At 38.5% G+C, this 25,072-nt stretch overlaps 1 protein-coding gene across 3 annotated transcripts in view; it reads right to left on the minus strand.

Moving 5' to 3' along the window:
- Positions 1–25,072, minus strand: part of Smad2 (SMAD family member 2) — a 64,848-nt gene that overhangs the window by 28,746 nt on the left and 11,030 nt on the right. For all 3 annotated transcript variants that reach the window (XM_040741582.1, XM_040741581.1, XM_040741583.1), the window contains exon 2: positions 11,487–11,772. In XM_040741582.1, coding sequence (XP_040597516.1) covers positions 11,487–11,722 — 236 coding nt within the window. In that variant the 5' untranslated portion in view covers positions 11,723–11,772. The remainder of the gene's footprint in view (positions 1–11,486; positions 11,773–25,072) is intronic.

Raw genomic sequence — 25,072 nt, forward strand, 5'->3', positions numbered from 1 at the left:
CAAACACACATTTCATAACTGTTTCTCTCCCACTCCGGTCTATTCTTTTTGAAACACCCTTCTGGTGAGCTACTTTAACACCAACACAGTTGGGCGCAACTTTCTCTCGAGGTCAGCATCTTTTAAAGAGAGAGCCTACTCACTTCCAAGCTTCAGACATGAAATGTATGGGCTCCCTGTGTTTTCTTAAAACATGTTTTATGGTTTTAACCTAGAATTTTATGAGACAGTGTAACAGCAGGTCAAGCTCTTTCTTCCAGGAAGATACCCAACTGTTCCAGGTTCACTTTTCAAAGACTCTTCTTCCCCTACTTGCCCGGGTATCCTTATGCAAACCCTCCAACAGTTTTTAATGTTTTCTTACATTTTACTCTATGTATTTATAGTGTACATGCATGTTCAACAATGTACATGTAGAGGGTCAGAGGGCATTCTGTGGAAGTCATTCTCTTCTTCACTCCATGAGTCAGTCCTAGGGACAGCTCAGGTTGTATCTCTCAGGTCTTGTGTTAAACACTTTAAACCACTAAACCATTTCCCCAGCCCTCAAATATGTTTCCATCTATTTTACACCACTTAGTTCTTTTTATGCCAATGGTACTATGTTAAGTATTGAAGCCCATTAACTTAATATTACTAAGTGCCTCAAATAAGAAACATGATTAATCTGTCGATTTATCATCTGGCAGTTTCAACATTTGAGTTGTATCTTGGCTGGCCATCTCAAAAGGAAGGGCCAGTTTTCTTTCTCTGAAGTAGAGTAATTTAGAATTGTGAGCAAGACCTGGTAGAGTAAGTGACAGAGATTCTTTTCTAGGTTTCGTCCCGTTCTTCCACCATTAATTTCCACTTCGAGCAGCTGGAATCAAATGGTACACTCTTCAAGCAGTCAAATCACGTTCTCCCATTTCTTTTAGATATTCTACTTGAGCTGGTAGAGGTGGCACACACCTTTAATCCAGTACTAGGAAGGCAGAGGCAGGTGGATGCCCAAGTTTGGGGTCAGACTGGTCTACAAAGCGAGTTCCAGGACAGCTAGGGCTGTTAACACAGAGAAACCCAAATGAATAATCAACAAATAATCTATTTCTTTAATCTTCAGCAGGCTTCCTTGCTCCACATGTGATCAACCAGTGATATTCAACACCATTTAAAAAAATATGTGGAGCTCCCCTGTGTAGCTCATTTCATTCCTTGCTGGGATTCTGGTCTCAATTTTCAGTGCTGTGTGTGTCCAGTGTTGACTTGTGGTACTTCAGGTCAGAGACACAGTGGGTTCTGCATACTTTGTGTGGATAAAAGTAAAGTCTACCATACCACTCATTCTCTTCTTCCAACTGGCAAATGCTATCTAAAATCTGCCTGTTCTTGTTTCTGTTACCTATGCTCTTCAGTTCTGCGGTCTGTTATGTGACCTGACTCTTCTTTGATTTCTCTTGGCAAATCTTTCGAATATCATGCAGAGATCTTAGATCTTATGTCTTTTAAGCAAACTATATTTCTAGGTATTTTAATTTTACTGATGGAGTTATTTTATTATCACACTTCCAACTATTTGAGCTACTATTTATAAAAATATTACTGGCTTCAGATAGACAATGAATCTGTAAAGGATAGTCTCGCTGAATTTACTCATTTGCTTTTTTTCTCCGTTAATAATCATGTCACAGAAAGAATGGTGATCAGACTCCTTTATCTTTGTTTTCCAGACTTTTCACTAACTCACTAAACTGTTTAGTTCCTCCACTGAAATAATGACCTGAAACACAAGAGTAGGTGTTTTTATCTAGAGATCTTAGAGAAATTAAGGTCTTCTGTAATTAAATGTAAGGTATCTTTTTTCTTAAATATCCTTAATCAAATAAAGAGACTCCAATCTACTGGGAGTATAAATAGACTATGAATTTTGCTTTTCACCTTAACCTTCAGGTTTCTCTCTGCTGTTACTTCAGTGAATTACAACGATTAAATATTGGAAGTTACAGCCAGGCGTTGGTGGCGCACGCCTTTAATCCCAGCACTCGGGAGGCAGAGGCAGGCAAATCTCTGTAAGTTGGAGACCAGCCTGGTCTACGGAGCAAGTTCCAGGACAGGGTCCAAAACAATACAGAGAAACCCTGTCTCAAAAAACCAAAAAAAAAAAAAAATATATATATATATATATATATATATAGGAAGTTACATACTAATATTGTAGCTAGCATAATACAGATTACACTCAATTATGATGCATTTTCCTTTTATTACACATCAGCTGAAGAGATACCAACAATTTTTATCTGCTTCTAACAAATACTAGCCTATAATTCTTTTGGTAACATCCTTGTCAAGTTACGTTTAAATAAATAGCTGCACCCTTGTTTGGTTTGACACAATCCTTCTTAGATATAGGACCCAAAAGGGAAACTGCAATGTTCCCCAGTATTTTTTATGTCTACCTGTAAGTGTTGTCACAATTGGGATCCTCCTAGATGCTCCCTGTCTTTGAAAACTATCACAGACATACAACATCCTTGGGCACTGAAATGACTTAATATCAAGTCTAAAAATTGTTTGTAGTACTATTCCAATCCACATGAAAATTAGGAACTTTATACTTAAAAGATATATATATATAATAATGATATATATATATATATAATGCTGAAAAGAGTACAAAGACTTTAATAATACAGCTTATGGACTTTCTAATTTTATTTTTTACATATACTCTCTAACAATTCAAAAAAATAGTATCCCAAATGGAAAAAAATTCCAATAAAAATACATCATTTTAATCATTCAAATTAGATGCAGAAAAATCTGGAATATAACCACATAAGACAGGGATGACTATAAAAAATGCAACCTTGTAAAAGTCAAGGCACGGATTTTTGCAATGCTTTAATTAGGTTGTAAACAATGCTTTCATGGGCCTGAGAATGGCTCAGTGAGTAAAGCAGCTTGCAGCCAAGCCAGATGACCTGAGTTCAAACTCTGATACCCACACAGTGGAAGGAGAGAAATAACTTCTGTAAATTATTCTCTAACTTCCACTTACTACTCCTTTACAAATAGGTCTTTATAATATAACAATAAATATTCAAAAATTAGCACACCACTAAATAGAAATCAACTCCCATTTATATAACAAGGGTTTTCACATGTAGAGGTCAAATGTTTAGGTAATATGCAGGCTACCTTCTATTTACACCTGGTAATGCAAATGCCATAAGCCACCACATACAAGCAATAGGGAAGCCTTTTTATTTATTTGAGACAATATCTCACTATGTAGCTCTGGCTGGCCAGGACTCACTAAGTAAACCAGGTTTGTTTCCAATTTACAGAGATCCACCTGCCTCCGTCTTTATAGAGTGCTAGGCTTAAAGACATGAAGTATGCCCATCTTGGGACTACTCTTTTAAGTTACTTTTTTATTATAAATTTTTGTTTAGTATCAATCTTCAACATAAATGAAAATAACCTTCCATTAACACCCCCAATCCCCCACCACCTTAGCAAAGTTACAAGAAATTATATCCTCTCAAATACAGGTAAGAACCTAAAGGGCAGTTTTAAAAGAAAAAGGCTAAGATGACTGATTCAACCAGTGTCTCCGAATGTTTCAAGTCTCATTTCAGCATCTAGTAATCAGTTTCAAAATGACATTTGCTATAATACATCCTATAAAACCCCAAAGCAGGGATCTTGATAATAAAGACTGAGCCAAGGCTGAGGTGGCAGAAGCTGGTGAAGCACTTGCCACTCAAGCACAGCAGACTTGAGTTTAGACAGCAGCACCAGGAACAAGCTAGGCAGATCACTCTGCCACCTGCTGACTTCCAATTCTTCCTGAGTCAGTGAGCTACAATCAGTGAAATCTGCTTCAAAATAAGGTGGACAATGATTCCAAAAGACATCCACTGTCACTTCTGTCCTCCACATATCTGAAAACACAAGTGTGTATGAACAAACACACACACACAGTGACAGAATGATGGTAACAGAAGGAAATCCCAATTAAAAATTATGGCAATATTCTCTGAAAAGAAAGCACCTTACAAATGCTTGTAATGTCCCTACAACCTCGTGTTTCCCTTCGTCCCCAACCACCAAGTTCCAGAGGAAGACAGACAATACATGGAACCTGGTGGCCCTAGTGAGAGCCCTCCAAGTACTACTGTCCCCAACAAGCTCATGTCAAATTATATGCCCTAAAGCTATCACAGGGTTTCTAGCCAAGTCCAGACAAGTATGAATGACAAATACCTTTGGAAATTAAAAATTCTGCCTGATCTAAATCAAATTTTTGTACCACACTTAATTATACTCCACCTTCCCCAAGACTGTTCAGCTGTCACTTCTACTACTGCCGAGTTCAGAATAAACAGGGTTCTGAGGTGACAAGGAGGAGGAGAGACCTTGCAGAAGTTAGACACCCTAATGCTGATTCTTTTCGCTCCACTCATTTGCTCAGGAACTAATTTCTCCAGCCACTATGCCTAGACCATTCAGACCCAAGAAAGCTGGGTTCCCTTGTTTCTTTCAACATACGTTCACTATCTTGCTATCTATTCAGTCACTGTGATGACTCTTGCACCTTTGACCTATCATACCCAAAAAGGCAGGCCACTCTCATCATGACCTTTCTTTACTATAATGCTATGAAGAACAGCTCTGGCTGGCCTTTCAGTTTTGAAGCTTCTCCAAGAAGTCAGGTACTAGTCTATGCAACCAAACCTCAGCAGACACATAAACTAAGAAGTCATTCTGAAGACCTTCAATTTGAAGGACAGAAGAAACTATCACAGATACTATTCTCTTCAGTCAAGTTATATTTGACATGGTATGCAAATGAGTGAGAGGTCTAAGTACAGTAATGCTGAAGCTATCAAAATGACTTGCAGCAAAGCCCAATGATGTAAGTTTAACACCTGGGTTCCTACATGATTAATGGGAAGAACCAATTCCTTCAAGTGTAAGTGTGTGTGTGTGTGTGTGTGTGTGTGTGTGTGTGTGTGTGTGTGTGTGTGTTCGTGCGTGCTTTCAGGTGAGGTGCAGGACACAGCTGGCCAATGTTCCTGTTCTATTCAATATTCCTTTTCTAACAAACAGAAGAAAAAGGGGAAAAAAAAAACTTGTTCAAAGACAATGGAGAGATTAATGGAATCCAAATGAGCTAAAACTGTGAAGGGAGAAAGCTTTGGAAAGTGAACTGAATTTCCGTGCCCTCCCCCAGCCCCGGGTCACTGTAGGTTGTAGGCACAAGCTGAGGGTCAGCACTAGTCTGGGGAAAAATCCTTAAGGAAAAGAACACAGTAAAACTCTTGACATTCACAAGTCTCTCACTAAACTCAAGAGTAGAAAAGGCAGAAATAAACTTTCTAGCTGTTTGAGAGATTTTATATCAAAATCCCAGGAGAGCACTGTTGTGTAGATGAGGTGTAAGCCAACATAGACCTACACCAAATTAAAATGCAACCAGAACCAATTTAATACAATCAGCCTCTCTCACCTAACACCGGTAGATCACTTTCATGAAATCAACATATGCACCAATTATAATTTCTTCTGTATTTGAATGTTTTTATGTGACAGGGAGATACTACTTTATTTACATGACATGTGAAGAGGCAGGAAAATGTGAATGACAATCTAAGGAACCATCAGGCAGGATTAGTAGACAAAGATGTTCCAGATATTAACAACTGGAAATATTTTAATGTACTACTACAAACATACCAAAGGAAAAGACAAAAAGGACAGAAAATTACAACAGATACCTGAACTCCGTATAAAAAACTAAAACTGAGGATTTGAAGAATTTACGAAGACAGATTTAACTATAGACTGATACCATCTACCACAAATACAAATATCAGATCAGTAATTAATAGGTATGTCAACCGAAAAAAATCACAAATTCAAAAGGAGTGAAGAAAAAAAAAAGAATGCCAAGACTTACACAACAGAAGAGACATTTAATTTCAGCCCAAATACAGAGAAGATTTAAAGTAGCATAAGATATCCCAAAGTGGTGTCTTACTATGTCACCACTGTACTTTCCACATGGTAATGTGTTTTCCTGTGTTGTCTGTGGTGACTACACAAGGCCCTAAGTATTCTACTACAGACAAGGGGAGAAAGAGTAAATACTACTCTTAAAAGCTGTCTTAATGATTTCGATGATCCCAGAAAGCAGTTAGCCATATAGGAACAGTGTGGACCAACTGAAACAGCTCCAGTTAGAACTGGAAACAGATTAAGAATCTTACGAAAACAAAATGGTTGTCAGTACTACTTCAGCTAGGATGAGTTTTTTTCCTGAAGCCAACACAATAAATTATGGCACAAAAAAGATCTTGCTTTTTTACCCCAGATGTTAATAACTAATATTCATATTATAAGGGCTATTTAATCTGGGCATAATTCACTAATTTTTATAAAAGAACAAAGGTCCTAAATCTCTGATGAAATGAATGATAAAAATAAAATAAAATCCTGTGTGAGCTGGGTCAATGGTTCAGTGGGTAAAAGCACTTGTTGCAAGAACATGAGGGCCTGAGCTGGAATCCCCAAAACCCAGGTAAAATCCAGACACAGTATGAGCATCTCTAATTGCAGAGTTCCTATGGGAAATGGGAGGCAAAGAAAGGAAAATCCATGAAAATTTGTGACACAGCTAGCCTGGCACACACATGGAAACAACAAAGAAAACATCTCAAACAAGGTGGAAGGCAAGAATGCCACCTGGGCTTGTCCTCTAACCTCCACACAAATGCTGTGGCATGCGCATGCATGCATGTGTAACACAGACAGACAGACGGACGGACGGACGGACAGACAGACAGACGGAAAAAATCCCATGACTGAATGTATTTTATATGTAAAAGGACCCCCCTTAAAGCCCCTAAAAATCATAAATGTAGGCATCTGAAAACCATCAAGTCTCACAATACCTTTCAAAGCATTTTACAAGATCCTTAACCACAACCCAAACACTTTCACAATTTGTAAACAGACTATATAAAAATTGTAATTGCATGCTAAGGCAGATAAAAAAAAAGGTATCATTACTTATAACTTCAGAGTTCTACTCTTGAATTTATACTTTCATTGATCTCACTGGTTTTACAAATAAACTAAAAAACTTAAATTAACTAAATTATACATAATACAATGAATGTTGCCTTACCAAAACTTTTTCTAAGCAGGATGGGTAATACAATTAAATGTCCACAATTTAATGCATGTTCTTTTGAAAAACATACAAGGTTTCAAATAAACTATTCATGGCCAATGCTTCATAGCTTACAACTATCACACCATTTCAATGGGCCAGAAACTGGACTGTGAAAGAGACAGGAGGGTTTCCTGGAACTGTGTCGTCCAGCCCAGACCTCCAGGTCAAGTTCCACGTGAACTGCTCCATGCCACCTGCTCCACTATGCATCCCTGTAAGATAGATGACTAGTGCTCTATCTTTCCAGCTTCCAACCCTCTGAGGCACCTGGAGGCAGGGAATAGGGAAACAGAAAGCCAGGGCTTTCCTGGGCAATTTTAATCCCACTCTAGTATTAGTGGAGCAAAGGGCAAAAAGGGGAAAACCACTCTGAGTCAACAAAACAGGTTATGTTCTCTACCAACTGACCTGTAATTTTAAGCCTGTAAAATCTTAAGATATTTATTTTATTAATAACTTACTTGCAATAGTGAATGTGGTTAAATACATTTTGTATCACATTTTAATTAACTGTTTAAGCTGGTCTTAGATTACCCACAAAACTCATGAACTCATATAGCTTAGATTACCATTCCAATTCTCACCTCCCATCTTTTACAGTACATAACTAAGGTGACTGAATTTTAATTTAAAATTTATGGTTTAAACATATTTAAGAAATAACTAATAATGTGACTAAATTTCTCTACCTCTACTAAAAAGTTTTAAAATATACAACATCAAACTACTATGTAAGAAGCCACAGTTTTTTAATCAGTAACAATTCATACAAACAAATCTACACTTTAAAAAAGCACACTTGTCACAGGGCAAGGAGAATCAAGCTGATACTGACCAGGAAGCTTTTCTTCCTGCTGGCTAGCTTTCACAGTACAGAAAGGTGCTATTGTGGGTTGCTAGGGGAAGGCATCAACAGTCTTGGCCAGTTGTATATCCTATGAACTATAATAATGACAGTGCAAGATATCACACACACACACACACACACACACACACACACACACCTGGTACTGTAAATGTGGCCAATACCTATGCCTGGGAAGCTCAGAGGCTTCACAGATGAACCTACTACTATTTTTCCACTACATGGACAAAACATCAAACTGCCCTATAAATTTCTATCTCTACACCCATAGGTCAATGCCACTCAACTCTCACCAGAGACTTTTTCTGTACAGGAGACATTGGTTAACAAAGAAACTTACAACTGATCAGTGTAGAGATAAGTGCAGCCAGTCATAAAAGGAACATCAGTATCACACTCACCCCAAGCTGTCTCAGGGACCACTGTGGAAGAGGGAGTGGGATACTTTAAGAGCCAGAGGTTGGAAAGGACTGGATTCAAAGTGTCTTCTAAACATGACAGGACCACTACACTCATGAACTCACATAGTTTAAATACCCACACTGGGCCTGTACAATATCAACGCAGTTAACATTCTAGCATGTATGGGAAGGGGTTCACAAGTTCCCACCCCTATTGAGGAGCTACTGACTGACGGCTTCTAGAAAAGAGTGCCAATCTTCTTCAAGAATGTGGCCTCTAGTGGGTCAAGCAGTTTAAGTGGATGGCCCACACTCATGAGTATATGAGCAGCACATGCTAGAATCAGTGTTGGTTTTGTTTTAAGAGGACAAAGCTGGAAGCCAGTGGGGGGGGGAGGTTGTTCTGGGAGGATTTGGGGAGGAGAGGTGAGTATGATCAAAATACATTTATTCTCAAGGAATAAAAACATCATTTTAAAAAAGCATGGTAAATCAAATAAGCTTTCCTTAATCTTAACAGTTAAACCAAGGTAATCTTTAATTGAGTAAAAGAGTATATTTCAATAATGAAAAAGATCTATAACAGAAAATTTCCAAAAGAGACTAGAAGTCGAACGGAAAAGAAGGGAAGGTGCCCACCAGGATAAAGCCCCGCATGGATCACTTGTAACTGGTATCTGCTACTTCAAGAGTTCCACATCTAGCCCACCTCACTCTAATAGCAATGGAGCCTTGGACGTACGCACTGATTACCCAGTAGGTAATCCTGCCTCTATTCCAGAGAGCCTCACCGAAACAGTAGCTTCAGGTACAGTAAGAGACTCAATAACTACAGTGGAGAAGGGATCAAGAAAGACATTCCAACATCAGCCTCTGGCCTCCATGTGATAAGCTCGCATGTAGTACTTAAAAATTTAAGCTGCCCAATTGGGTGTGCAACAAACTTCTACAATGCTAGCATCCTGGGGGCTGAAGCAGGAAGATCTCACGTTCAAGGCTATCCCGGGAGACAGAGAGAAACTATGGGCAAGGGATGTAGCTCGGTGGTAGAGTTTTTGCTCACATGTGCAGGTCCTGTATTTGTTCAATCCTCGAACATTAAAAAAAAAAACACAAGCAACACAAGTGAAAACTGTAAAGATAAACAAAACTAAGGTGCCTTCTGGGTGGTCTTCCGTCCTTCTGCGTCATACTCATGCAGTCTCAAGTCCTACACAGCATGCTGTGGGCTCTCTCTACCTTCAGAATCACCCCAGTCACTTGCCCCTCAGCTCATACTCCACAGACAACTACTCACTGGGAATGAGCAACCCTTCACCAGTCCCTTGTCTCCAACTTCCAGTCTTCACAGTGCAACTCCCACAGGAATCAGTTTCTGCTGACTCATTTCTACTCTCCACCAGACTCCCTGGCACAAGGCTTCCCAGAGCTGCCTTCAGATGGTCCTGGGGTGTGTTTCTTTCCTAAGATGTACTATGCCTGAAGAATTACTAAAGTTTACCTCCCTCACCAGCAAGCAAACTATCCGATAGCAAATCTAGTCTATATGAGCCTAGCAGTGGACACTAAATATTTACAAAATGAATGTCACCAACCATGCAACAAAAAATTAACAAGAAAAGCTTAACTTAATCTTAGTTTCCCCTAAGCCCTGTGAGCTCCACTTCCAAAACACAGGCTAAGAGCAGTCATTCTGAGTGCCAGCACAGCCACGTCAGTCCAAGCCTGCTCACCCTGCACTAGACTGTCACAGCAGTACAGCTGATCTCCATGTCCATCCACCCTAACACTCCACACACCTGCGTGCGCCCACACAGCACCACCACCCCTTCTTCCCCTTGGCACCTGTCTGCTGACAAGGATAGCTTGGTAAAATACAGACCTTTCCTTCAAAATGCAGTTTTTAAAAAAAGTCCTTACTTGTTCCTTATGCTATTTAGTCATTCATTCAAACTCCCCCAGCTCCCTAATGCTGAGTTTTTTTCTCCCTGCCTCGGAATTTTTCCCCTGGCGACAAGACTGTCCCTGGAGACCAGCTCAAACCTTACCTCTCTAGACAAAGCAACTCTGTAACCTCCCACCTCACATGCTCCCACCCCACCCCTGCACTTGCCTTCTGAGTTCATTCCTTTCTCAAACTATGTTCACTTATTCAACAGGTCAATCTCCCTTAGGTACTGTCGACTTGCTCATCACTGCATCCCCACTTGTCTAAAAAGAATGCCTTACACACACCAAGCACCTCATCAGCCAGCATTTGTAAAGACAAAAGAACAAACCAAGAAAGGTAACTTAAGATTACATAAAACAAAGTAAAAATGGCTAGTCTATCAAACAAGGCAGAAAGAAGCTGCCAAGCAGAAAGTCTGGTCTTCCTGGAATCCATCATCTACAAGCACAGGCGAGGCCAGCCCTCACCTATGGCACTGCTGTCACTCAGAACACCTGTCTTTTGGACACACACATGCAGCTATGATGTGCACACAAAGCACCAGAACACATTTTCAAATGGCCTGCCACAACCCTCCTAACTGTGGTACTTACCTATAAAATAACTAAAATTCTACTCAAACGTTCAACCTCGTGAGAAACAGGTCCTTCCCATGCACAAGGCAGGCCTCTGAGACAAGGCCTCACCTACAGTCCTTTTTTAAGTGTGTGTTTCTTCAGGAGTCAGCTGTGCTTTTAACTACTCGCTGAGTGACCAAGGCTGGAGGAAACGTGTCAGCATAGTTTGGTGTATTTGTTTAACTTCCATTCAATGACTTTTTATTCACCTTTTAATCATACAGATGAAAACAGCATACAGCTTCAAGTAATGGAGATAAAACAATATGTCTCAGTGCTAATTGATTAAACCTTACTACTCAAGAAAGTAAACTGTAAAATAAACAGCTTTAACTAACAGAATAAAATAATTGTATTTTAATAATCACTATGTATAGATGACTTTCTGCAGGTCCCCTCACCAAGCCCAGCCCCTCGCCTCACTTACCTTGGGATGGTGACACATTTCGTATTGCAGTTCTGAGTGGTGATGGCTTTCTCAAGCTCATCTAACCGTCCCGTTTTCTTGAGCTTTTTCACCAGACTCTTCACCGCTTTCTCACACCACTTTTCTTCCTGACCATTCTGTTCTCCACCACCTGCTCCTCCAGACCCACTGGCTGATTTTTTCCATCCCAGAAGCCTCTTCACCACTGGCGGAGTGAATGGCAAGATGGACGACATTTTCTTACCAGTGGTACAATCCACACTCAGAAACAGCCTGGTAAATACACCTAGAAAAGACATTGAAGCATTAATTTTAAAGCTAACTTAAAAGTAGCAAGTTCAACATGCTATAGAAGCAACCCATAGCACACAAGAGAAATTCAAATTCTTCTATCTGAAGTTCTATACTCATGGAAATGCTGAACTGTGACAACAAATCCTTCTAAAATCAGGGTGATTCAAATCTTGGGCAAACATACTTTTACAAATAAAATCTGTATCAATACTCTGGACAATTTTGCTAAAGCCATTCTCTTTAGTCTTAATTTAACACTTAATGATTAAAACATTTTCACAAAGACCAATTTTTTTTTCATTTTTAGGACTTCACTCTACTCTCAAAAGATTTAGTAAAAATCAAGACTTGATGTACATATAGTTAAGTGGTAGAATACTTGCCTAATATGAACAGGTTCTGGACTCCATTCTCCTAACAATGTGGGGGGAAACACTTAAAAATAAAATATATACAAACCCACTGTTGACAATATTTTAACTTTTCATTAATAATAAAGAAAAATAAACACACATGAGGAGAAAAGGCTCCATTCAACCTCGTCAGCATTAATTCTATCTATTACTAACACCCGTTTTCACTATTATCTAGTGATGTACACGATAAAACTAAGCACAATTTCCTTCCTACATAAAAGTGCCAGTATTTTAACAGTAACCCTTCAAATATCAAGTTCAGGTATTAGCTACTGATTTCCCTTTACATCATGACTTGCTTTCCTTCTCTTACTATGAAAATCACTCTGCAATTACAATTAAATAATTATGTGTATATTATCTAACAAGATCAGCAATAAGTTCTTACTATGTAAGCATGTTTCTTTCTGTATACCTTTTGGTACTCACCAGAATTAACTTGTCTTTTCATCAGCTTATTTTCTACGCACTTTACCACCAAATTTTCCTACTTTATGCCTGTCCCTCAATTACATTTTCAATCATACACATCAAAAATAAAAATCAACTGACTTTTTTATTCCATACACTCACATTCTAGAGTGCTGTCTCCTCCCACTCTGAACTGAACTAACAATACCCTGACCTGCAGCACTACTAGGAACTCCCTTCACTTCTCTGTGAGCTAAAGTTGCTATTTTCCTAATACGATGTCTTATCTTTCTTACCTACTGCATCTATTGCTTCATGGGGCACGTCAATCCTCAGAATGAGATACAGATGTCCCTAAGACTCTGTTGTGCCGGGCAGTGGTGGCACACACCTTTAATCCCAGCACTCGGGAGGCAGAGGCAGGCAGATCTCTGTGAGTTCGAGGCCGAGCTAGACCGACAGCCTCCAAAACAATACAGAGAAACCCTGTCTCATAAAACCAAAACAAAAAAAAAAACTGTTGTACACATTTTGTGTACAATATTATTTATTTTTAGTTTTATTTATACTTCTCCCACTTGTTGCATGATTAAGATATGGTACTACCTTATTTTCCTTAAACAAAAAAGGCAAATCTCTGATAGTTGTTTTAACTCTGTAATTAGTGCCCATAAGAAAAGAACAGAGATCCTCCTCTTGATCCTTATCAAAGCCTGCAATCATCTATTTACCCATCATTTGCCTGGCTGGTTCAAAGGAAAATTTCATCTTATGGTTGTTTTGAGTCCAGGTGCAAAACAGACAAAGCAATTCATTTGGAACGCTTGTCTCCTGAGTCATTTTAAATGTAGAACAGTTCTTTTGTTTTTTTCATAAAATAGATTCAGGAAATAACATCTATGTGAATTTACATTCTTTAATTGTTTTCCTTTATAGTGTCACTAATTTATTCTTCTATCCATACAACGGGAGGTTAGCTATATATACTTTATAGTTCAACCTACAACAATAGATACTGTGAGGTTTGTACCATATTACTTATCTATAAGCTAACAATGGTCTACCTGCTATAACAGCTAGTGACAAACTGCACCAATTTCAGGCTAAGAATTTCTATTATCCTTCCATGCAATATGATCACCCTTTAATGACCAGTGGCATGATCTATTTATTAGGGTTGCTTTCTCAGTCTATTTCATCCATTATTTATTAGCTACAATTCTTTAAAAGGAACTTTTCCTCATCAGCTAGGGCTGTGTGTTTATCCTAAAACACATTTACTTTAAGCTCAATTGGGTTAAATGCTTAAGTATTTCATTTTAGCGTCTATTATTTCTATTAGTTTCCTGGGCCTGCGGTCAGGCATTACCACAAACGTATTTAAGAGCACCTGTCACTGAACTTGGTGTCCATCAAGAACATTCAGAACAATCTCATCTCCAGATCCACAAGTGCATCTTATAAACCCTTTACACAAATGAAGTCACCTTCACAGGTCCTGGCCAGGGGTGGTTAGAGTGTGATCCAGTTAGTGCACTATAACTGATTTACTCTCATGGCACTTTCTCTAACACTGGACATTTTGGTTTTGAATATACAGTCACTTGTATTATCTTACTATATATAAAAGTTTGAAATAACACCATTGTAATTTCTAAAACTAAGATTATCAGACAAAGTTTAAGATTTATGTGCAGCTCTATCTACTATGGAAAATCAGCAAACTGCCTTAGAAAGTCACCTGAAATAACCCCTTTCTCCAGAGGTGCTAGCAACAAGAGATAGTTAGATCCATTTTTTTTGTGCCTTCCACTTCTAAAGGATTATTCTTTTCCTTAAATTTTATACTCATTGTGTAAATGTTTATATAATTCCAAAGTCACATGACATAACAAGTATCTGACTACCCTATTAGCTTCTTGTCATAGATACCATTCCTCTAGTTTGTTCTAGTCTGGTGTTTTACAACCATAAACACAAACGCACAGCTCTACTCAACTCTCACCAAATCATTCCTGTATTATGTACGTACTACTCTGTAAACAGATTTCCGCACCAACTTTATTTCCTGAAGTCATTCTTTATCAGTTCACACTGTGAACCTGAAGGCAGGCCAAATTAAGAGTATCCAAACTGAACCACAAAGGCGTGTGCAGGGTGGGGATCCCAGAACATCCAGAAAGAAACATTAATTATGCTTATTTAATGTCTAGTCTTCTCAATTTGAAATGTCTCAGCATGCTGCCCTGGAGCCAAGGGTAGTTCAGTGGGTAGAGCACTTAAACCATAGGTGAAGCGTTTCAATTACCAGCAGTGCAAGGGTGAAAATATTAAAAACTCTCATGGAAACAAAGACATAGAATAATCAAATTAAATTTTGAGAATGAAAAATGACCTACATTGCCTCATTTCAACACTTTTAAAAAAGGCAAAATTAAAGAACATAAACAGCCTTAGTAATTACAGAGTAGGCACAGTGGTTTATAACTCTAGTATAAGGATGTCAATCAGAGTCTACAGATTTACAGCCTACTTTCCACTAAGGCACCAAGTTAGTCTACTTTTCAACAACTTTCTAATACGTAAAGCAAAAGTATCTATTACTTCCTCAATATCATCCTTCATGGCTAGGCAGAATCTTTAGCTCTTGGAGAAGAAGAGTATTTTCCATGATCTTAAAAACTTAAAAAACACCAACCATTAATTCCTATAAAGTAAACAAAGTAATCAAAGTTAAAGAATATTTATACAAAAATTCCACTGAAAAGCAGGCAAATCACAGCCTAGGGCAAGTTTTACAATACATACGTCTGACAAAGGACTATAATTTAGAATGTATAAAACTAATAATCAAAGAAAATAGTTTGTTAAATTTTTTAAGAGAGGAACAAATTACAAACATTTAATCAAAGAGAGTAAAAGACCATATTGGGGGTATTTAATATTACCACTGTCAGAAAAATGCATATTAAAACCAAAATGCAATTCTATTTCATATCACTTAGGACAGATCTAAATTTTTCTGACAGTGCCAAGTGTTGGTGAGAACACAGACTACCATAGTATCCTATTGGTGCTCTGACAAATTCTCATGCACTCACTGCCTTAGGACAGCGCAGACTAAATCAAGGTGTCAGCAAGGCTGGCTCCTTCTCTAGTTCTCAAACAAGTCCATTTCCTAGCCTTTCAGCTGCCTGCCTTTTTGTCACTAACTCTCCCATACATGTCTAATAAAGAAACTTGTGATTATATTTAGTGTTTATCTAGATTATTATGCCTATAGAGCCCCCCTTGCCATATAAAGTAACATTTCCAGGTTCTGGTGACTGCAACCTCTCTGTGGGAGCATCTGGCCAACTGAACACCCTTGCGCTGCTGATCAAAGTAAAAATGGCACAATGCCTTCCTAAAGAGTTAGGCATACATTTCGCCACAAAACCACTCAATGTACACTCAGAAACATAGGCAAGAAAAAGGAAAATGGAGGTCTATGACCTGAGTCTAGCCCCAGACCCCACTCCGTGTAAAGAAAGTCACTCCTGCAAGTTGTCCTCTTACAAGCACTCCACAGCATGTGTGCCCTGCTCCAAAGTAAATAAATGTAAGACAAATTCTTAGAAAGAAATATGAAACCATGCTCATTTTTTAAAAATGGGCTCTGTGCCATCTGAGTTTGGCGATACATGCTTGTAATCTGAACCCTTCGGTGGCTGAGGCAGGAGGATTACAATTTCAAGGCTAGCTTGGCAAAACTCACTGGTGGACAGACGGGGAGGGGGGAGAGCTGTGTTAAGAATGCTCATAATAAGCCAGGTGGTGGTGTTGCACGTCTTTGTCCCAGCACTCAGGAGGCAGAGTCAGGTAGATTTACAAAGAGAGTTCTAGGGCAGCTAGGTATATACAGAGAAATCCTGTCTCAAAGGTTAACAGCACTTAGTCCTCTCAGAGGACTCAAGTTCAGCACCCAGCCCCTGTATCAGGTAGCTCACAACCACCAGTTCCAGGGGATCTGATGCCCTCTGGCCTCCATGAATACCTGCAAGCACATGGTGCACATAAACTCACACAGGCACATATATGTGGACACAAAAAAATAATAATCACAGCCATAACTCACTATAGGCATGAACTGGGAACTATCAAAACTATTTTAACATTTTGAAACATGGTATATTCAAACAAGACACTTCTCAGAAACAGAATCAGCATACTACTTATACTACACAACATGGGTAAATCTCAAAAGCACCATATATACAAAGTTAGATGCACTTATGACTTCCCAAAACAGAACTAATTTAGTGATAGAAGTCAAAACAACTGTCTCAAAGGCACTGGGGAACAGAAGGCACAAAGCCCTCTCTGTGGGGAGGAACAGTTTCTCTCATCAGTCACATGTGAGCACATAGAACTGAAAACTTGGAACTACATATACTTTCAGATGTGTGTTGCAAGTAAAACAGAAATCAATTAACAATCAATTAGAAGAGCAACAGCATCTGAACAAACACACTGGGAAGCTGATCAAAGAGTTAAATAATGTCCTTAAAACAGTCTCAAAAGCTCCACAACAGCAGTGCACACTTAAGACCCTAACACCAAGAGGGAAGAAACTAATTTTCCAAGTCTCAGAGTGTCTTCCCACAACTTGTTACAGGCTGTGAAAGTGCAGGGAGGCACACATTTGTAAGAGGCCTGGGAAAACTTTTTGTTTATTGTTTTGAGGACAAAACTGAGAGCCCAAATAACAAGACAAACACATTTAAGGCAATTGGCTATGACTTTCATAATAGAGCTACACTGTAGTAAAAACAAAAAAAGTTAAAAATATATTAACCATCATCTCAGAAGGACTGTCTACTTTTTAAAAGATCATTCCCAAAGCAGGTATTCAATGAAGAACACAGGCTGCTTAAAAACAACTGTCATGATCAAACTAAAAATCATACTCATCACTTCCCTCAAGAGGAAAAAATAGCTAAAGGATCCTCAAAATTCATTCAGGACATTCACTCAAGGGTCTCCCATCAATTTAGCTTCAAGTCCCATTTAGGAACATACAGACTCTGTCTAACAAGGCCACATGACAGTACTGATGGCTCTCAAAGTTTATAGACACCAAAAATGCAAATGGATCTAAGAAGATTCTGGAACTTTCCGTAGCAATACAGCAAACCCTGTGGGCAGGAAGAGTTTGCTCGGCTGGGGAGGTATAAGGCAATAAAGGGGCAGAAATCAAAACATGACAAGAGCCCTTACACTGTCAACAAGAGCTGATTAATAAAACAAGCAAACACTACAATACATCAAGCTTCAATCTGACAAAAAGACATATAAAGCCCCATCAGATGCACGATAACCTTCATAAGACCAGCAGGAGGCAGATGCTATACTTTTGGTCCTGTTGTATTCCTCTGTACCAAAGTATGCTCTAGGGAAGCTAACTGTATAATGTCATGTGACACACTTTCTTTCTAGCACAGAGAACATGATTAATTCAACCTTTGAACGGGAGAGGTAGCACAGAAGTGACAAGTCTCAAAACAGCTCACAGGCTGAGAGTTCAGCATGTCTTCTGGAACCAGGAAGCATTTTAGGAGCTAATCACTGCAAAGTGGGTACTGGCAGCCCTGTGACAGAACATGAGAGGGGTTAAAGCCAGTACACGTTTGTGTTCATCAGAAAGACTGTAGTTCCAGAGACAATTCACATGTACTAATTAATGACCAACTCATGTGAGCATTTATGATTCAAAGGTATGTGCCACTGCTTCCTGGTCTAGCAGGCAGTATGCACCGGTGCATCCAACACTATCAGGAACACCAGGGGACAAATCTCAAGAGCAAGGCACCACTTTATACATGGTTAAACAAGCAAGTGTGCCACTCACATGGCTAGGGCCACATAAAATACAGAAGAGCTGGAGAGGCTACACAGGGCACACGGACAGATGGACCAAGCTTAGCAGACCAACTGCAAACCAGCAGAGCTCAAGGCTTGCCTGGAGACCATTAGCCTGCTGTGGCTACTGAGATCTTTTAATACAAATTCTTTTCCTGGTTAGTGATTGATCCATGTGCCTTGTAAAAAACTGGCAGAAAAAAAAATTGTAAGACTTTACCTTAAAATTTCTACACTCTTGGTTCAATTATTCTAGTCGTTAAGAATTGAGGCTAAGCCGGGTGTTGGTGGCACACGCCTTTAATCCCAGCACTCGGGAGGCAGAGGCAGGCGGATCTCTGTGAGTTCGAGGTCAGCCTGGTCTACAAAGCGAGTTCCAGGACAGCCTCCAAGACAATACAGAGAAACCCTGTCTCGAAAAACAAAAACAAACAAAAAAAAAGAATTGAGGCTAAAAACAAACAAATTAAACTTCTTGACCATCAGCAAGAATGAAAATATCAGGAAGACCATGATGCATTGTAGTTAGGAGTAAAGATGTAAGCTTGCTTATCTGAATTGTTTTTTCTGCAAAATTGCTTTATGGAAATGAAAACACCTTATATATAAACCTGTTCTAGGTTATCTGAGTGACATGACCTGTGTGCTGCCACATATACATGTTCCTTAACTTACAGGATCAATTATGAACAATCTGGGACAAAGCAAACACTTAGTTACCAGCATTAACTTTCCCTATTATGGTAACCAAGCTGACTGACATCTCTCTGGATGATTCTTACATTATGTCATAACATTTTCAGCAATACTCATTACAATACTGGATGGTCATTTATTGTACTTTAAATAACAAGTATTTAGCCACTGCTTGAAATGGAAATGCATTGGAAATAAATTGACAAGAAATGTCAATTTGTTCCAAGTTGAATACAAACAGAACAAAAAATAAAACTCAATAATCATATCACAAAAATGTGACTGAGTCATTTATAGAACAGAGAAGTGTCTTCAATAGTGTGGCAGCAAACTCACTGACACAGAGTGGTTTGTTTTACTTTCTAGCATTAAGTCAGATGGTACCTGTTTCTAATTCCAGCAATAAATGATAGTTACATAATATAGGTTTAAAAGAATTGCCAAAGACAGTTTACAAAATATCTTATTAAGATCCGAAGATTACTTACTGGAAAGTTTCAATTAGGCAAGATCTGACTATCGAGTTTCTAACAAAGTCTTCTAATTATTGCTAATTCTCCAAGTTTTACAAACAGCATTATCTATGTATTTTACTGAACTATGATTCCTCTTCTATGCAGTCTTCAACCGTTGTTCCTTTTTTAAAATCACTGTAAATGATACCAGAGAATATGCATTCTAAAAAAAAAATCTCCAAATGACTAAGATGGTTTTTCATCTTCTGATTTTATGTTCTGGAACGCACACGTTACATACAAAAATCTTATAGAATTAAGATCAGAAGTGCAATAAATTTGTGAAGAACACATCTATGTATGAAAATGTGATATTTGCAGTTATTTTGGACTCGATATCCAAAGTGTCATCTAATTTTTCTCACAAAGGTCTCATACATTTTGCTAAATTTACTCATTCCTCCAAGCATCATTATTGAGATGGGATGCTAAAAACAGTTAAGGTGGCTGGGTAATGGTGGCGCACGCCTTTAATCCCAGCACTTGGGAGGCAGAGACAGGCGAATCTCTGTGAGTTCGAGGCCAGTCTGGTCTACAAAGCTACACAGAGAAACCCTGTCTGGAAAAAAAACAAACAAAAAACAAAACTAAAAAGCTAAGGCTCTGAGTATGACTTGCTCTAAGAAGAGCAGGGTTTAGCAGCACTGAGTTCCACTTCCAGCACCCAGAACATACACTTCACATTACATACCCCAATGTTAGGACTTTGCAGTGATCAAATATAAGACATGCCAAATATAGTAAAGAAGCTCTATGCATATCTTGCTACTTCCATCATTCCCCTCTGGGTGCTTCTGTTCACTTAAGGGTTTCGTCACATTGTATATGTAAAATTTTGTACACTGTATAAGCTTATGTTGAACCCCATTCTGTTAAACTGCCTTTCTTCACTCAATGTTGTAACCACTTGTGCTGATCTATTCATATATAAAAACCTATACCCTAGTTCACTACTCTAGCTGAATATAGCAAAGCATTGCCTGGCTCAGGCCACTAGTGAGTGTCCTTTTTGCGGTTACTTGAGTTTCAGTTTTCCACTTAGTTAGGAGTCTTCCATATATGGCCTGGTATATATACTTTTCTACACTATGTAAATGCTGTCCGAGTGCAAGCACTTTCAAACTCTTTAACTGAGAGTCCCACAACAAACAAACTTCACACTGCAACCTAGTGCATTCATGCGTGCACTCTTCAGAGACATTGCCCTGTGTGCTGTACTCCAGTTCTCTAATGAACCATGACTGAGTAGAACCACGGTAGCAGATCCTGAGGCCTATCAGTTTTAAAAATCTGATAGGAAAAGGCAGATAACAGTTTTGATTCTATGTATGTAACCTTTTAAATACATACTAAAGCTACATCTTGAAATATATTATCAACAAGGAGAAATGGTGCAGAGGACTCACAATGCACAAGTACTAACAAAGCAGTTACACAATTGCTAATGCTCCAGAGAAGTAGCCTATTCAATTATCACCAATACTTGACACTGTCTGGATCTTCTAACTTTAGTTGTAGGATAGGTTTTATATACAGGGGTCATGATAAGGACTTTGGGGATATCTTCGCCCCTACTGACTGTTCAAAGTTCTATTCCTGGCAAACCCTTGTTCATATTCATATTCAATTGTATAAGCTTTACACATCTTCAGGCAGCGTGACTTTTGAAGACCTTTTGTGTATTTTAACTCTTCACATCAGTGTGGTCTGATGCATCAGTTATTTATTTTAAATGTTGATACTATATTATTTCTATCATTGAGATCATCCCGTGTGGTGCTACCTTCTATGAATCTAAGGCACTTAACATTTCACCTCTAGTAGCCAATTCAATTTGGAATACATGTACAGTGTGTCTTCCCTCCTCAGTACAGACCACAGAGTGCAACAGCACTATGTGTGACACTATCTGTGTGCCTGGGTTCTTTGACTTTCTGCTGGTAGTCTGCAACAAATACCACTGTGCATTAACCAAAGCTACATGCCACTATACCCGTATTATCTATAAATGAATTCCCTTTCACCTGCTGGGATTCTCACTGGGATGACAGTGAATTTATAAATTGCTGGAAGAAAACTGACGGTTCTATGATACTGTTTCTTCCTGTATACGCAAGTATCTCTTCCTATAATTTGAATTGGGAGTCATATTTGCTCCTTCTAGGTATTTTGTAGTTTGTGTTGTCATTTTCAATTGCATGCTTTTTAAATTTAAATTTTGTTACAAGAATAAAAACACTTTGATTTATACAATTTTAAAAATTAATCTTATTGGGGCATAATTTGTACATAAAATATGTTAAGTATGTGGTTTGATGAATTGTTTATATCATAACTACCATCTCAATCAACAAAACCTTCCATCCAAGGTTCTCACATTCCTTCAATCTGCCTTTCTCATCCACACAGCTGTTTACTGATGGGATCTGTACACTAAATACCAATTCTATCAGTTATACAAATTCATAGGTTTAGCAATTTTTATTTTCTTGTCTTCCTAGTTTTCTAAATATTTTTGTTTTAAGTGCTGATTTTTACAAGTTTCTCCTGTCATCTATCATGACCTTCCTATGGTATTCTTCCTTTACCGTGATAATTTTATCAATGCAATGAATTTCATTTACAAATTTGCTAATGTTCAATCTTACGTTTAAGGCAAGTTCTGCATTAAGGCAGAATTGTGGATTATTTTTTTAGCCAATACTAACATTTGCCTCCAACTTTTACCATGTACATTAAATTATTTACTTAACAAGTTCTTAGGCTTCTAAGGCTCTCATAGAACTACCTGCACTGCTAATAAAGACCTTCTGGTTTGCTGTAGTATCCAAGACAGAAAGCAGGTCTTTACACACACCCCAAGCACTGTACTGCACTACATACATTACTAGTACTTTCAGGTTAGGGAAACAGTATTCCCGTCACTCCATTCTAGATGCTTTTTAATTTTCACTGAGGGGTACCTCACACATTCAAAAGTATGCATTTTATGGAAGACAAGAAGGATCAGTGGATACAGGTATACTTGTCAAACAAGCCTGCCGACGTGAGTACAATCTGTAACACCCAGGTAAATGTGAAGAAAAACAAGCTACAAGAGTATGCTGTGGCAGGCAGACCCCATCATATTTTACGTATGTATTTTACTATCTACTATGGATTCCCAGGGGACTATTATGTTGCTGACTTAGCGGCACTGGAACCAAAGAATGTGATTTAAGGAAAAAACTTCTGAAGCCTTGCTTGGGAATCTAGCACGTAATTAAGTTTTGTAAAAGTCCATGACTCCTTGAGAGACCACAAACTTCTGTCATTGTGGAGGGCTTGCTAACTGCCCCACTCCAGACCTGTATACTTTTGTCGTTCCGACATGTTTTTCAGTCATGAGGACTGAATCTAGAACCTGAGTTATATCCCCAGCCCCCTGGTAACTTTTTTAAGCCTATCTTTTCTTAAATTACTCAGGTGTGTTAAAATTTTCCTATTATGAAATATTTATTCTTCTAGTTCTGTTAATCTTACTTTATAGATTACTTAGAAAATGCTTTTCAATTTTTTTTACTATTAAATTATTCAACCATACTTTCAGGAATCTATCTCCAAATCAAAGCCCTAATCCAAAATGTGAAACTTTTTTAGTCCAACATGAAACCACAAATGCAGATTTCCACACCAAAGACCTCACACATTTGGTTGCAGTCAAAATCTAAGCTCACTAAAAATACTGTACAAAATTAGTTTCATACTATATATACAGGGTATATATAAACATAAACATACTCAGATTTGTGCCCCATCCCCAAGACATTTTTATGTATATGCACATATTCCAAAACAAAACAAAAACTCAGTAACACTACTCATCCCAAGCATCTAAGACTTCCAATTTATTCCTAATAAAATATTTAATTGGACTTTTTAAAGGTCCATTTCCCTTTCATCTGCAAATTTAAGCTAACATTATCTGCCAGGATATGGTAGCTTGAATGAAATGTCCCCACGGTCCCATGCATTTGAATATGTAGTTCCCACAATGGTTGTGTTTTGGGTGGGTTTAGGAAGTACGGCTTTGCTAAGAAGTGTATCACTGGGGCAGGCTTTGACATTTCAAAAGTCACACACCATTCCTAGTTGACTCTCTGTCTTCTACTTGCCTCACAAGACGCTCTCAGCTGCTGCTTTGGCCATCATGCCTGCCTGCTGCCACCCTTCCACTCCACCCACAAGACAATAGCACACTCTTATCTTTCTGGACCGAAACCCTTCAGCATTAGTCACAAGTCCTTTCTTCTCTAAGCTGCATTGGTCATGGTGCTTTACCACAGCAAGAGGAAAGTAACACAACACAGGCTTATAGACATAGTTAATCTCTACCATTTTATGTTTTCTAATTTCTATTATGTTTATTCACTTTTTTCTCCATCCCTCCCTTATGGTTAATTTTTCATTTCTATCTGCTCATCGTCACAGATTTATCAAACGATACATTCTATTTTAATTCTTCAAAGGATGACTCTTAAAATTGAATGGGAAACCTGAACTCATCAGTGGGTTACAGGTAAAGACAGTAGCCTATTAAAAGGGACAATAAAAGTTAATTTTAATTATAAATATTAATAAAGGATTCAGGTATAGTGGTACATACAAAATCTCAGCTACTAGGGAGGCTGCAAAGGATAATATCTTAAGTCCACAAGTTCAAGACCAGCCTAGTGCAACTCAGCTAAAAATCTCCATGCTTCCCCTTAAAAATAAGTGAATTTTTAAGAAAAGAAAAAGAAAAAAAAAGGCTCATAAGAATAGGGAGAATGGGTTACACAAAAGGGAACAAAGCTCATACGTGAAAAATGGACAAATACTAACTGTAAACAACTTAGGAACTATTAACTCTAGGTCAGCTGAGGGAAAGCTCAGAAATACCAGGCTAATCCATAAACTGAAATGGGGGGGGAGGTATCCAGGAAGGAGAAGATAAAACTGACAAGGCTGGAGAAATGATCCTTAGGTATCACTCACAGAGTAAATGTACTTGACTACACACTAAGGACTTTTCCAAGCCCTCTCCTTTGCTGGGACTTGACTCAAACTGCCAGACCTCTACCTTGTTGGTCAGATTCTTAACACTTTTCAAGAGAGTATCAATCGACCTCAAAGATGACTTGTGAGCAACAGCCCACTCAGCTCTCTCTTCCGTGAAGCTTAAAGAAGATAAGTCTCTCCCACATCTCCAGTTTCTGTGTAGCTTTTCTGATCCCAACTTCTTGGTGAAGCATACATACACAATCATCAAGAAAAATGGCAAATAGAAACAGAAAGGGGGAGCTTCAAGAAAATTGGTATTACACAGAGGAAA

The sequence above is a fragment of the Mesocricetus auratus genome, unplaced genomic scaffold, assembly GCF_017639785.1.
Source record: "Mesocricetus auratus isolate SY011 unplaced genomic scaffold, BCM_Maur_2.0 Super-Scaffold_6730, whole genome shotgun sequence".
NCBI lineage: Eukaryota > Metazoa > Chordata > Mammalia > Rodentia > Cricetidae > Mesocricetus > Mesocricetus auratus.